The sequence below is a fragment of the Myxocyprinus asiaticus genome, chromosome 5 (assembly GCF_019703515.2).
Source record: "Myxocyprinus asiaticus isolate MX2 ecotype Aquarium Trade chromosome 5, UBuf_Myxa_2, whole genome shotgun sequence".
Classification (NCBI taxonomy): Eukaryota; Metazoa; Chordata; class Actinopteri; order Cypriniformes; family Catostomidae; genus Myxocyprinus; species Myxocyprinus asiaticus.
This window is the reverse complement of record NC_059348.1, coordinates 35,055,473-35,069,637: the sequence shown is the minus strand read 5'-3', so window position 1 is coordinate 35,069,637 and position 14,165 is coordinate 35,055,473. Positions and strand designations below refer to the sequence as shown.

General features: G+C 37.1%; 1 protein-coding gene across 3 annotated transcripts in view; it reads left to right on the top strand.

Moving 5' to 3' along the window:
* Positions 1 to 2,179: 2,179 nt before the first annotated feature.
* The window catches only part of LOC127441419 (anion exchange protein 2-like), a 43,817-nt gene continuing 31,831 nt past the window's right edge, over positions 2,180 to 14,165 (top strand). For 2 of the 3 annotated variants that reach the window (XM_051698821.1, XM_051698818.1), the window contains exons 1-2: positions 2,180 to 2,230; positions 7,453 to 7,611. In XM_051698821.1, coding sequence (XP_051554781.1) covers positions 7,552 to 7,611 — 60 coding nt within the window. In that variant the 5' untranslated portion in view covers positions 2,180 to 2,230; positions 7,453 to 7,551. Of the gene's footprint in view, positions 2,231 to 7,218; positions 7,344 to 7,452; positions 7,612 to 14,165 lie in introns of those variants that run through there. The other variant, XM_051698820.1, reaches the window with a different exon arrangement.

Below are 14,165 nucleotides of genomic sequence, written 5' to 3'. Positions count from 1 at the left end.
GGAATGACCCTAATGCCCTAAAGTTACAATGCTTACCATAGTTTCTGCCAAAATAGCAAAACAGTTATTGTTAGTGTAAACCCTTAATAAATGTATATGGGCTCTCCAAACAGTCTACGAAGCTTCCATAGTCTTTGATATTTGTTTGTTTGTTACAGTGGTAGTTGTAGTATGGCATTTTGGAGGAAATATGGTTAGCCTACCATGTTTTGCTTGTTTTAAATAGCCTACCGGCATCCTTGGACATTTTGATTAGCACAGACTTACAGTATATAAAAAGTCAGGAGACTGCATTAAATCCATTGGTGTAGCAACAATGCAATACCAGTAAAAAAAAAAAAACACTGTTAATTGTACACATTGTTTCTCTTGCTTACAAGAAATAATTTGTTATTAGGTCAGTTTAATAAAATAGGCGTTATGAATGCATTGCAGGTGTATTTCCAGACCATTGACTTCAGGGCAGTTTGACTTTGCAGAGAGCAGTGTCCATCTCAACATACATTTTGCCATTCCAAGCCGTTGTTAGACACGTCCATTTATAAATGAAGATCTTATCAACAAATATGTGTCGCTGTAAAAATAACTAAACACTCTGCTCCCTACGCTGACTGCTAGCATCACAGCTGCTGATCTGAAAAAATGTTTTGGCAGGGTTATGGTTATCTCCAAAGCAATAATTATCCAAACAGTCATAGTTGTTATTTAGCCCACCAGCTGCTTGTCCCAGTCCTTGTGTCATATTTTCAATTCACAGTTCCAGATCCTATTAGTGTAATGTTCTATAAGAAGCAATATTATTAATCTCCCCGATGCTGCAGACATCAATGATGAAATTTCACGTATTTTTAGGTAGCATTCTTTTCTAGATATGCCAGTGATTATTTAAAAAATAGAAGCATCAGTACTTTGCCACAGATTAATCTAATCGTCATAATAACATTCTGTATACTTAAATCACTTTATTTTCTGCTAAAAGGTAGCATATTTATTTGATCTCTCAAATCCAAATCACAGATTTATACTGGGATCTATAGATATTTTCTTAGAAAAAGTGAAGTTCAAAAGAGGCCAGAATTACACCTCAGATCAGGGCTAAATCAAACAGGAACTGGCAGTGGTAGGTCTAATTCCTATCTACCGTTATAATAGCATCTTTGTAATGTCTTACAAAAAAAAAAAAAAAAAAAATGCAGTATTTCATCACTGCTCGATTGATTGGGTGTTGTGGAATAATACAGTCGTAAATTCACGTCAACCCTGAGACACATATGATCATAGTGATCTAATATCACTATTATGTCATAATATCACTACAATGTCATAATGTCCAGATCCAGAACATTACATTATGTTATGAAGATGTCATTTTGCATTCAAGACATGATAAACATATTAATCAAATCTTCTAGAACAAAACCAGGCATATTACCAGTTAAGCACAAACTGTCGTGTTTTAGTTAATTTTTATGTCATCAAGACTTCGTCCAGTGGCCACTGAGGTCATAAGCAGGATAATGTTTATCTCCACTGACAGAGCAAGCATGCATGTTTGCCATTGTTTTGTCTAGTAAATCTAATGAGTCCGAGACTCTCTGATTTATATTGTTTCCTTTTTGATCTACTTAGTCAACACAAAATTATTATTGGTTTAAAGGTGTAATGTATCAATTGTGAAACATTTTGAACCGTAGTGTTCAGCATATATTGTTTATATCTATTCACCAATGCTGTTCAGTAAATTGCATCTAAATTGGTACTATTCTTTGTACAATGTATAGGCAATTAATTTAGACTTTTGTGCACACTTTTATAAATGCATGCATCAGGACTCCAGATGTGTTTATAGAGCCTTATTGTCGAGTCATGTCCCCTTGGTCACATGCTTTTCAGAATGCTAAAGGAGGAAACTTAATCGAGGGGGGAAGGCAGGACAGCTATCAGTGGGTGCCTCAAGGTTGGAAGTGAACAGTGTGTGTGTGTGACAGATAGAGGGAGAGAGAGAGAGAGAGAGAGAGAGAGAGAGAGAGAGAGAGAGAGTTTAGGGTAAAAGGGTAGCGTGTCAGAACAGCTATTCCGTTCTCCAATCACTGCCTCTTTCTTAGCTCCTGTCCCTCCCCTTTCTCTGTGCCTGTGTCTTTGCCTTTCGGTGGCTGTCTGGCTTCAGTGGCTCTTTGCCATTGCAGTACAATGACTGCTGTAGCTGTAGTCTCCCTGTAAGCATTCTGAGGTAGGTCCATCTCTGTGTTTCACTGGCATTCATGTGTGTAGCAAAGTGGAGGCTTGTCGAAAAGCAACCAGCTGTCCTTTTCTTCTTTGTATCAGGCTCTAGTGAGTCCTTCTGCCACTGTCACTCAGTACTGATTGTTTTTTGAAGTTTTAGGCATTGTATGTATTTGGGTTGATGTCTTTGCTACCAGGCTCTGGTTTGCATTATCATATATACTCATATTCATGTTATGGAAAGGATATGTTCATATTTTTCTGGTGAAAGACAAGCATTTAACAAAATATTCAACACTGGGGGCAACCAAATGTAAAAGTTTGCCATTGAAAAAACCCATATTTATGTCGATTATGATTATGGACCTGGTAAAAGAACATAATAGAAAAGCAAAGATTGTGCTATTTGTATGAAAATGTCACTGCACTGCAGCCCTTCCTGTCTAATAAAATGTTTCCTGTCATACTTGAAGGGAATTTTAGATTTTACACATACTAGCAGGGCAAGAAAAAGAACACTGTATGCTCAGAAATATGCATGAATGAATCATAAAAAGTGATGTTTTTGCCGGCTGCTCTAGAGCTCTTTGTTGTTCCTGGGCTGTGAGTGTCTGGAATGTCTCTCTCTCTCTCTCTCTCTCTCTCTCTCTCTCTCTCTCTCTCTCTCTCTCTCTCTCTCTTTCACTTTCATCCTCTGTGTATCCAGTCCAGTGATGAGGGGTCTAGAGTTACGCAGGGTATCAAAGCAACAATGACTTTGGCCGGGATTAAGACCATTTGATGACTCATGGATTTTTCCAATGGACTAGAATTCTAAAGGTTGCAGTCTGACAAAAAGCTAGTTTTTTTCTAGTTTGCCAAAGCAAAGGATTACTCAAATAGTTTGTATTAGCCTAAAGTTAGTGCTAAATGGAGGTGGGAACTGATGTTTTTTATTGTCATATTTAAATGGCTCTAAAGACATTTCCCATTTCTCGCCATTTCTGACCACCGGACAGGCAAACAGCACAAATAACATAGTAATTGGCAATGAGCTATGATGACATGTTGTAAAAATGTCCTTATCTTACATTTTTTAATGTATTTAAAAAATGAATATCACAATTTATATCACATAGTTTAACACTTATATCTTTCACATGTTGAAGTTTATTTTCCTTTCTGCTTAGCAACACCATGACTGAAGGCAGAAAATAAATAAAAAATATTAAAAAGACAAATATAGGGGGGCCTGGGTAGCTCAGCGAGTATTGACGCTGACTACCACCCCTGGAGTCACAAGTTCAAATCCAGGGCATGCTGAGTGACTCCAGCCAGGTCTCCTAAGCAACCAAATTGGTCCAGTTGCTAGGGAGGGTACAGTCACATGGGGTAACCTCCTCATGGTCACGATTATTGGCTTTCGCTCTCAGTGTGGTGCGTGGTAAGCTGTACGTGGATCGCGCAGAGTAGCATGAGCCTCCAGTGCTGTGAGTCTCTGTGGTGTCATGCACAGCGAGCCACGTGATAAGATGTGCGGATTGAATGTCTCAGAAGCAGAGGCAACTGAGACTTGTTCTCCACCACCTGGACTGAAGTGAGTGAATGAAGTGAGTGATTATGGTGTAGTGGACTAAAGCACTGAATTATTAAGTGGAAGGTTGTTGGTTCAATCCCCACAGCCACCACCATTGTGTCCTTGAGCAAGGCACTTAACTCCAGGTTGCTCCAGGAGGATTGTCCCTGTAATCAGGGCACTGTAAGTTGCTTTGGAAAAAAGCGTCAGCCAAATTACATAAATGTAATGTAAAATGTGACTGTGCCACCACAAGGACCTACTAAGTAGTGGGAATTGGGCATTCCAAATTGGGAGAAAAGGGGATAAAAATTGAAAAAAGAAAAAAAAAGACAAATGTAAAAGCACATTTACAAACACATTAAACATACTCAAAAGTACTATCGTCAATTCTCAATGACAGCTCAATTATTAATAAAAAGTCTGATACCAAATGGAATGGTGGAATTTGAAAAACGTTTGGTCCTTGCTTTAATTAAAGTTAAGTTAGTTTTCTTCTGAAGAAGCTGTCCAGTTTTTTCACCCCTGGTTGGTGGAAGAAGATTGTGAAGGGGATGATCCTTCTGGGACATTTCTGTTATTAATTTCACAGTGGCTTGCTCTCTTCGAAGTTGCAAATCAGGTAGATGTATTGAGGTGTTTGTGGTTCTCTCAGATATTTTTTAGCTCTCTTCTGTACCCATTCAAAGGCAGTCACTTGCTTTTTTGTGCAACTTACTGAAAGCACATTTGCATACTCAAGACACGGTCTTATAAGAGAGCAATACCTATCGAGGTCATCAGCAGGGCTCCAAGTTTTACCAACACCATTAAGAAGTGGCCCATTCCTCCAGACAGAACTGGTGTATTTGAGTCAGGTTTGTAGGCTTCCTTGCTTGCACACGTTTTTTCAGTTCTGACCACAAATGTTCTGTCGGATTGAGGTCAGAGCTTTGTGATGGCCACTCCAATACCTTGACTTTGTTGTCCTTTGTTGCCACAACTTTGGGGGTATGCTTGGGGTCATTGTCCATTTGGAAGACCCATTTGCGACCGAGCTTTAAATTCCTGGCTGATGTCTTGAGATGTTGCTTCAATATATCCACATAAATTTCCTTCCTCATGAAGCAGGGCAACAAGTTTTGCCAACACCGTTAAGAAGTGGAGATGCTGAGAGGCTTTTTTCACACACACATCTATGTGGTGGTTTCCATTTAGTTGGTTATCAAGATTATACCCTCAGTATTTTGACTGTGGAGGAGAACTTTTTACCATTGAGAAGCATATTATTATCTTGTGCCCAAGTTTCCAGAGCCTGTGCCTCCATTTTCATTTTGTTATCACTTTCAATGTCTTTTAACTCAATAGCTCGAGATATCCCAATATCATCAGTGTAGACTGTATCCAGCTTATCATTGAAAATCACCTCACGAGTTGACATATAAAGTAGGAAAAGGTATGGTGATACAACTCCACCTTAGGGCACTCCTGATGTCACAGCTTTCCATGAACAGCATTTGCCATTTGCAACTACTGACATTAGTGGTATTAGTGGTATTTGAGCAGCGTACCCTGTTGAAAAGATCAGTATATTAAAGCAGCCTTCTTAACTTGCTTAACCATCAAGACTTATTGGTCAAACAGCTTCAAAAGGAAGGCCATGCTGGTTGATCAGCATTTTTTTGTCTGTGAACAGCATGGCTATGCCTGTTTACCAACCACACCAGCACTAACCAGGATCAACCAACCTGGACCAGCATTGAAATTCACACTGGTGTAAACCGGTCTTTTCAGCAGGATAATAATATCTGTAAGTCTCTTAGACACTCTCAGTCTCATCAGGGTGGATGTGTTCATAGTCTCTAGGGAGTATCTCTGCTGAATCACCATCCTCAGTTACCTTTTGTGCCCAAACAAACATTACAAGCTGAAAAGCATAGGATTCAGTTTAACATACAAGGTATTTTGTCGGCTCAGGGCTCTTTCATCACATTGCTACTGTTAATTTCAACACATAGTTCATTATTACTAGGCAGATTGTTTTGTGAAAGAGTTTAAATCTTTTTTGCTATAGTTTAGCTTTACATTGATGAAAAATGAATATCTGTACCGATGTAACTGCATTAACTTAAAGGAATTGTTCACCTTAAATTAAAATTCTCTCATCATTTACTCACCCTCATGCCATCCCAGATGTGTATGACTTCTGCTGAACACAAATTAAGATTTTTAGAAGGATATCTCAGCTGTGTAGGTCCTAACAGTGCAAGTGAATGAGTACCAACATTTTGAAATTCCAAAAGTACAAAGTCAGAGCATAAGTGATCCATACAACTCCAATGTTTAAATCCAGAGCGATATGATAGGTATGGGTGAGAAACATATCAACCTACTGTGAAGACCTACAGAGCTGAGATATTCTACTAAAAATCTTTGTGTTCAGCAGAAGAAAGTCATACACATCTGGGATGGCATGAGTGTGAGTAAACGATGAGAGAATTTACATTTTTGGGTGAACTATTCCTTTAAAGCCTTTTCAAGACAAAGCTTTGAAGACACTGGATGCCCTAATAATAATGGAAACAGTGCACACGAACTCCAGCTATAATAATTACTCAGCCTTAAATCATGTTCTCTGTTTAAGCAAGTGCATGTTTCACCAACGTCACACACATTACTTAACCTTTGAATGGAGGGTTCTACACATGCAGGAAACTGTAAGAAATAATGAGGGAAGTAGATAAGCCAAGTGAGCAGGCATGCTCAGACTTCTGTGGCAAAGTCCTTACATCCATTTTATTGTGGGATTCACAGATATAAATTATTCACAGGATTAAATGAAGTGCCTCTGTTCAATATTTTCATTCTAAAGAGAATGTGTGCATCACAGTTTTCTCCTCTTTTATAAATTGCCCTGGGGATTCTGTGACGGCTCATTGCTGACTTGCCCTTTATCAGTACTATTATAAAAAGTTGATGCATTGCAATTGAAATAAGTTTAGCTTTTAATTTTTTTTTTTCCTTCAATAGATGTTACAGATTATCCTTTGACCTTGTTATGATGCTCAGACAGTTTTACAGCAGGAACTGTCTGAACAGCTCTGTAATGCAGCATACAGACACCAAACTAAATATAAAGTGTAGCTCATCCTCCAGCTTGGTCTCCTTTGAACTGTCTCCTTATTTTTCTAAATAACGAGAAATGCTTTTCCCTTGAGAAACTGTTTTTAAACTTCAGATTTTGAGAATGTGTACACAAATATGACAATAGTTTATGTGAGTATAAATAATGTTGTGACTTTCTCTCATCATAATCTGGTGAAAAGAGATTTCTTAAATACAAAAGTCCAATGTTGTGGGTCCTTGAAAGATTTTCAGTAATATGTATTTAACTCTATTCACAGAATAGCTAGATCTTTTATGTGTGTTACTCTTTAACTTTCTGTATCTTTTTTTAAAGGCTTTAAAGGGGCTTTATGGCCATTAATGGACAGGCTTTAATGGCCATTTTATCCAAGTGATCTCCTCAAAATTGAGAGCCTGCATGCTACATTCCTGAACAGAAACTTTAACACACAGAAACTCAGTGAGGAATATCGAATACATTGCTGCATGTTACTGATGATATCATGGAAACTTATCTGTGCTGGAACTTTTAATCAAATGAAATTTTCTTTTTTCATGTGTCACATCAGGTTATGCTGCTCGAAATTTCCCAGTTGAGTCTTAGTGAAAGAGAAAAGGGCTAAAGCCTGCACACTTTACAGCTCCATCCACAAACTTTACCACAAGCAATGAGTGACCCTCAGGACGGCAGTGATGTCACTTCTACGTCAGGCTTGATTAGACATATGGTGAGTAATCTTTAACTTGTTCATTTTTAACGTTCACTTTTTTTGATCATTAATCTGGAATCTGTTCTGAAGTAAGCTTTGCAAAGTATTCATCCACACTGCGTTTTTCATTTGACACCACTGATGCCAAAAAGATATATCATATCTTAGTGCATAGTGGGTGGAACATCCTGACATGTAATTTCTGTCAATGACTGCATCGTGGTGATTACAGATTATATTAAAGATATCTGGCTTTTTTGTGATGGGATGAAAGAACGTCAACATGAAATAGAAATTGACCCCATATTCTTTATGTTGTGAGTAATTCAATGTTATGAATAAAAAAAATATGTTAGTCTTGTAAGTCTTAAGTGACTTTCCTTCTTTCTTTTTTGGCTGACACCACTTAAAACATGTAGTCAGAAGTTTACATACACCTTAGCCAAATACATTTAAACTAAAGTTTTTCACAATTCCTAACATTTAATCGTAGAAAACATTCCGTCTTAGGACAGTCAAGATCACTACTTTATTTTAAGAATGTGAAATGCCAGAATAATAGTAGAGAGAATGATTTATTTCCTCATTTAAATCATTATCCACATTTCCAGTGGGTCAGAAGTTTACATACACTTTGTTAATATTTGGTAGCATTGCCTTTAAATTGTTTAACTTAGGTCAAACATTTTGGGTAGCCTTCCACAAGCTTCTCACAATAAGTTGCTGGAATTTTGGCCCATTCCTCCAGACAGAACTGGTGTAATTGAGTCAGGTTTGTAGGATTCCTTACTCGCACACGCTTTTTCAGTTCTGACCACACATTTTCTATTGGATTGAGGTCAGGGCTTTGTGATGGCCACTCCAATACCTTGACTTTGCCACAACTTTGGAGGTATGCTTGGGGTCATTGTCAATTTGGAAGACCCATTTGCGACGAGCTTTAACTTCCTGGCTGATGTCTTGAGATGTTGCTTCAATATATCCACATAATTTTCCTCCCTCATGATGCCATCTATTTTGTGAAGTGCACCAGTCCCTCCTGCAGCAAAGCACCCCCACAACATGATGCTGTCACCCCCATCCTTCATGGTTGGGATGTTGTTCTTCGGCTTGCAAGCCTCACCCTTTTTCCTCCAAACATAACAATGGTCATTATGGCCAAACAGTTCAATTTTTGTTTCATCAGACCAGAAGACATTTCTCCAAAAAGTAAGATCTTTATCCCCATGTGCACTTGCAAACTGTAGTCTGGCTTTTTTATGACGGTTTTTGAGCAGTTGCTTCTTCCTTGCTGAGCAACCTTTCAAGTTATGTCGATATAGGACTCGTTTTACTGTGGATATAGATACTTGTCTACCCGGTTCCTCCAGCATCTTCACAAGGTCCTTTGCTGTGTTCTGGGATTGATTTGCACTTTTCACATCAAACTACATTCATCTCTAGGAGACAGAATTCGTCTCCTTCCTGAGCGATATGAAGGCTGCATGGTCCCATGGTGTTTATACTTGCATACTATTGTTTTTACAGATGAACGTGGTACCTTCAGGCATTTGGAAATTGCTCCCAAGGATGAACAAGACTTGTGGGGGTCCACAATTTTTTTTCTGAGGTTTTGGCTGATTTCTTTTGATTTTCCCATGATGTCAAGCAAAGAAGCACTGAGTTTGAAGGTAGGCCTTAAAATACATCCACAGGTATACCTCCAATTGACTCCAATTAGCCTATCAGAAGCTAATTGGCTATTTGCCTAAAGGCTTGACATAATTTTCTGGAATTTTCCAAGCTGCTTAAAGGCACAGTTAACTTAGTGTATGTATACTCCTGACCCACTGGAATTGTGACATAGTCAATTAAAAGTGAAACAAATAACTCGTGCCATGCACAAAGTAGATGTCCTGAACAACTTGCAAAAACTATAGTTTGCTAATATGAAATCTGTGGAGTGGTTAAAAATGAGTTTTAATGACTTCAGCCTAAGTGTATGTAAACTTCTGATTTCAACTGTGTGTGTGTGTGTGTGTGTGTATGTGTGTATATATATATATATATATATATATATATATATATATATATATATATATATATATATATATATATGTATATATGTATATATGTATATATATATATACACACACACAGTATATATATATATATATATATATATATATATATATATATATATATATATATATATATATATATATATATATATATATATATATATATATATATGTGTGTGTGTAAATGTATATAGTATATAATAGGCATTTATATTTATATTTTTGGAAGTAATGTATATAAAAAAAAAATTCTAAAATGTAGATTTATTTCTAAAATGTGTATAATTTTTAGAAAACTTGCATTAAGGGCTGGCAACATTTTGGTATGTAACGCCTGCTTTTCAAGATCCAGTTATTCCTGATGGATAAAATTCAAATAATTAAAGTAAAGTTTCACATTGAACTGCACAATGAGGACTTTAACATTATCATTTTCAATTACAGCGTAATTTTCTGTAAAGCTGCGTTGAAAAAATGTGTGTTGTGAAAAGCGCTATACAAATAAATATGATTTGACTCGGCCATATTGCCTTTATTAGAAGCCACCAGAAGAGTCAAACAGTGAGAGGATCTTCTGCTTGCCTGTTCCCTTGAGTCTCTTTGAGTGTCTGTCCTACTCTTTTGTCATTTCCCATGCCTGGCAGAAACTGTTCCTCTCTGACTATACAGTAGCCCTGCCCTTGATTCTGAGAAGTGAGATGTTTTGGAGGGGATTGAGCATGTAAATGTTTGAGAAAGAGCAGTAGATCTCTGACTTTGGCTCTCAAAAGCCTGGCAATGTTGCATTCTCTTTGGCACAGTTAATCTCAGTGGCATAAATAGCTGGCCAAGTGTTACCTAAGGTGAGTGCACTGGTTTGGTTTATTTTCAGCTGTGGGTGATGGTAGTGTGAAAGTACATGCAAGAGTGTATACTGTATGTGTGTAGGAACAGATTTAAGGTCTGTTCGGTTGATTCGACTTGGCTTTTGGCTTAAGCCGTGGTCTGATTACTTCGAGAAACAACCACAATTGATCCCCCATGAGACTGATTTGCCAGAATAAGTTTAAAAAACACTAAGTAAGTAACCATGGAGACTTAGCAGCCTAATGTGCCATACCCAGAAATCAATTTACTTCTGAGGAATTTGTGCCATTATGCAGCTGTGATGAAGTCCCACTGAGCAGATGATGTCTTGGTTTTTAACTATGTCTCTGGTAATCTTTAGTGTTTCAGTTACTCTTCATTTAGGTGGTTTTCCAAGAGCCAGTGAGCCACACATCTAAATCAGATAGATTACTTTTGTTAACATCTGTAGTGGACGACATTCAGAGGACTGGTTCCTGAACTGTGCCATGTATCACAAAAAAGTTGAACAAATTCTGGATTCCAGGATTGGTTTTAGTTTGACAAAACTCACCAAATCCAATCAGGCTTCATTAGGGTTAAATGGTATCAAGATGCTATAAAAAGCGAACAGCCAATTGCGTGCGAGACAGCACGAGTCACATCTCGTGAGAGAGTCAGCAAGATTTACTTCTCCACTGAAGAAGTTTATGAAAATTATAATTAATTATAAGAATTTAAACACAGTTATAACACAGCACAAGAGGACGTAAAAAAATATGTTCAATCAAAACACATTTACACAACATGAAAAATCACTTTAAAATGGATGAATAATTATAATACATTTACACAACACAGAGGATCACTAGTAAATGATAAAGAATTTAAAGACATATACACAGCAAGAAGAAACATTGCTGCTGCTGCTAGAGCACGAAAAAATCTGAATGTGATGAAAATATTAAAATAGATAATATGTAAAAGGCTTGTAATTTTAAAAGTTTAATATCTTGATTTGAAATTTAAAAAATTGAAATTAAAAGCTTTAGTATTCATTTAAATGACTAAATATAATTTAATACTATTAGACATTAATACAATATCGAATAATAAAAATGTGAGCAATTGGAAAATTAGTAGATGGTATGCACTAATAAAGACTTATTTGTTCTTTCTTTCTAGCAGCATAAGACACAATAAAGTCATATTTGGTGTGCTAGTGTGCTTTTATTTTTACTTCAAGGGAAATACTGTATGTTCATGGCATCTCTGCCAGCAAATCCTAATAAGAAGGGGTTTAGGTGGCATTCACACTTTTCTGATATATCTACTGTATATTGTGGAGTGATTATGTTTTTATAAGTCATTTGATCATTACTGATATTGTATTAATATCTTACTTGAAATTATATAATTATTTTAGGTTTATTTATTCATACATATTTTATGGCCAGTGTGGAAAAATGATTGGGAAAAAATGTAAGTGTCTTTAAACAAATGCAAGACTGCCAAAAATATATTTCTTGCAATAAATAATGATCATAAATAGCTTATTTTGTAAATGTATATAATTGTCTCTTTGAAGTGCACTTTAAATTGGAGTGAGAGATACTGGGGGGAGTGACTGTCACTTTGCTCACAGCTGATTTGTCCAGAGTCTGGATCTCTGATCGGGAACATAACCTGACCTGGAGCAGGTTAGCCGATTAGCGTATGTTACTATGGCGAGGAACCCCGATGAAAGACTATCCAGTTTACTGGTACTACGAATTCAGAGTTCGCTTAAACTAAATTTAAATTTATCTAGCTAGCTGCTTAATCCTGCTTTGTAACATAGGCCACTGGTATTTACCTGGAAAACAACTTAAGTAGTTCAAAGAAATCACAGTTAGCCTGTGTGTAGTTTGTGTCTGTGTGTGTCCATTGCCTGAAGCAGGCTAATTATTAGCACAGAGATTTAGATGTACTATGCTTTTGAGCAACGGAGCCTGGATATCCTCTTGAAATAAAAAAATAAAAAAATAAAATAAAAAAACAAAAAAAACAATTTAAACATTATCTTAAATTGATCAGGCTGGAAGACCAGCTGGCCAACCAGCTAAACTACCACAGCACCAACCTGGGCAAGTCAGTTTAAATCAGCTAAAATCAACAAACCAGCTTAGTCTGGTTTAAGATGTTTATTTCAGCAGGGTATTGCTCATCTGGCTTGGTTGTTTTTATGTGAAGTCTTGAATAGTCATGTTGCCTAAATATTTTTCATCTGAAAATAGAATAGAACAAACTGTATCAGCACATCCATTTTAGCCAGTTTTATTTTGATGCAAGTCCTTTGTACAGTTGTTTTCCCCAGACTGATCTCAAGAAAATTACATGACTGTGGCAACATTTTTGCACAATGATATTACACGGTTCCTAACATGTATCGCAGCAGTTTCGAGGTAAAATGCCCTCTGAGTGGTGCTAAAGTGGGTAAAATTTTCCTCTGAACAGATTTAGCCCCAAACAGGTTCATGCTCTATCGTGTGTGAAATCATCAAAACATACCTCCCTACAGTAAAACCTTAAACCTAAATATAACCAATAGTGTCATAAGCAAATGTGAGATAAAAAACGTAATTGCTGAAGCAACTAGGTAATTTTGTGGTGCTTCTATTTGGCTCACGTGTCAACTCGCATGCTCTTCAGGACTCGTACCATCAGAGGCAGTATGGCAGAGACAGGCCACTGTTATTAAAATGAATGGGAGAAATTGGAAGGCCAACAGATGTAGAAATGGAACTCCCGACTCACAGGTAAAAGAGCCAATCACTTATTAGATACAGACATCGCCTGACAGTCAATACGAGAAAGCACATGCACATTAGCTGAACCAGCCTGTAAAATAGCGTTTTTTTGTGTGATCTATGCTAAAGAAGCTACATTTTTGATACCAGTGTTGTCAGATTTAATTGCTGATTTTAAATATGCTCTTTGATCGTAATCTTGTCCAACCATTTTGGAGATTTTGGTATTTCCCCATTAAGTAGGTAGGAGTGTTTTTTTTTTTGTTTTTTTTTGGCCGCTTGTATACATAGAAATTGCTTCCCAGGAGCATTCCAAAGATGGCCGCCGAGTGGACTGACTTGCCTTGAAAGGGACTTTGTCACCGTGGTCCTTTGCATCGCAAGTACAACAGTCTATCAGTTGAGATACGATGCAATTTGATCCATCCCTGATGTGTATGACTTTCTTTCATCTGCTGAACACAAACAAAGATTTTTAGAAGAATATTTCAGCTCTGTAGGTCCATACAATGTACGAGAATGAGTGCCAAAATTGTGAAGCTCCAAAATCCACTAAGGGCAACATAAAGTACTCCAGACAACCCTGGTGGTTAAATCCATATCTTCTGAAGCAATATGACGGGTGTGGGTGAGAAACAGATCAATATTTAAGTCCTTTTTCCTTCACTTTCACTCTCACCTTCTTCTGTTTTTGCTGATTCATATTCTCCTGGGCAGGGAGAAAAATGTATGATAAAAAATTACTTAAAAGTTTCTCAACCACACCTATCATACCACTTCTGAAAATATGGATTTAACCACTGGAGTCATATGAATCACTTTTATGCTCCCTTTATGTGGCGTTTGGAGCTTCAAAAGTTTGGCACCCATTCACTTGCATTGTATGGACCTACAGAGC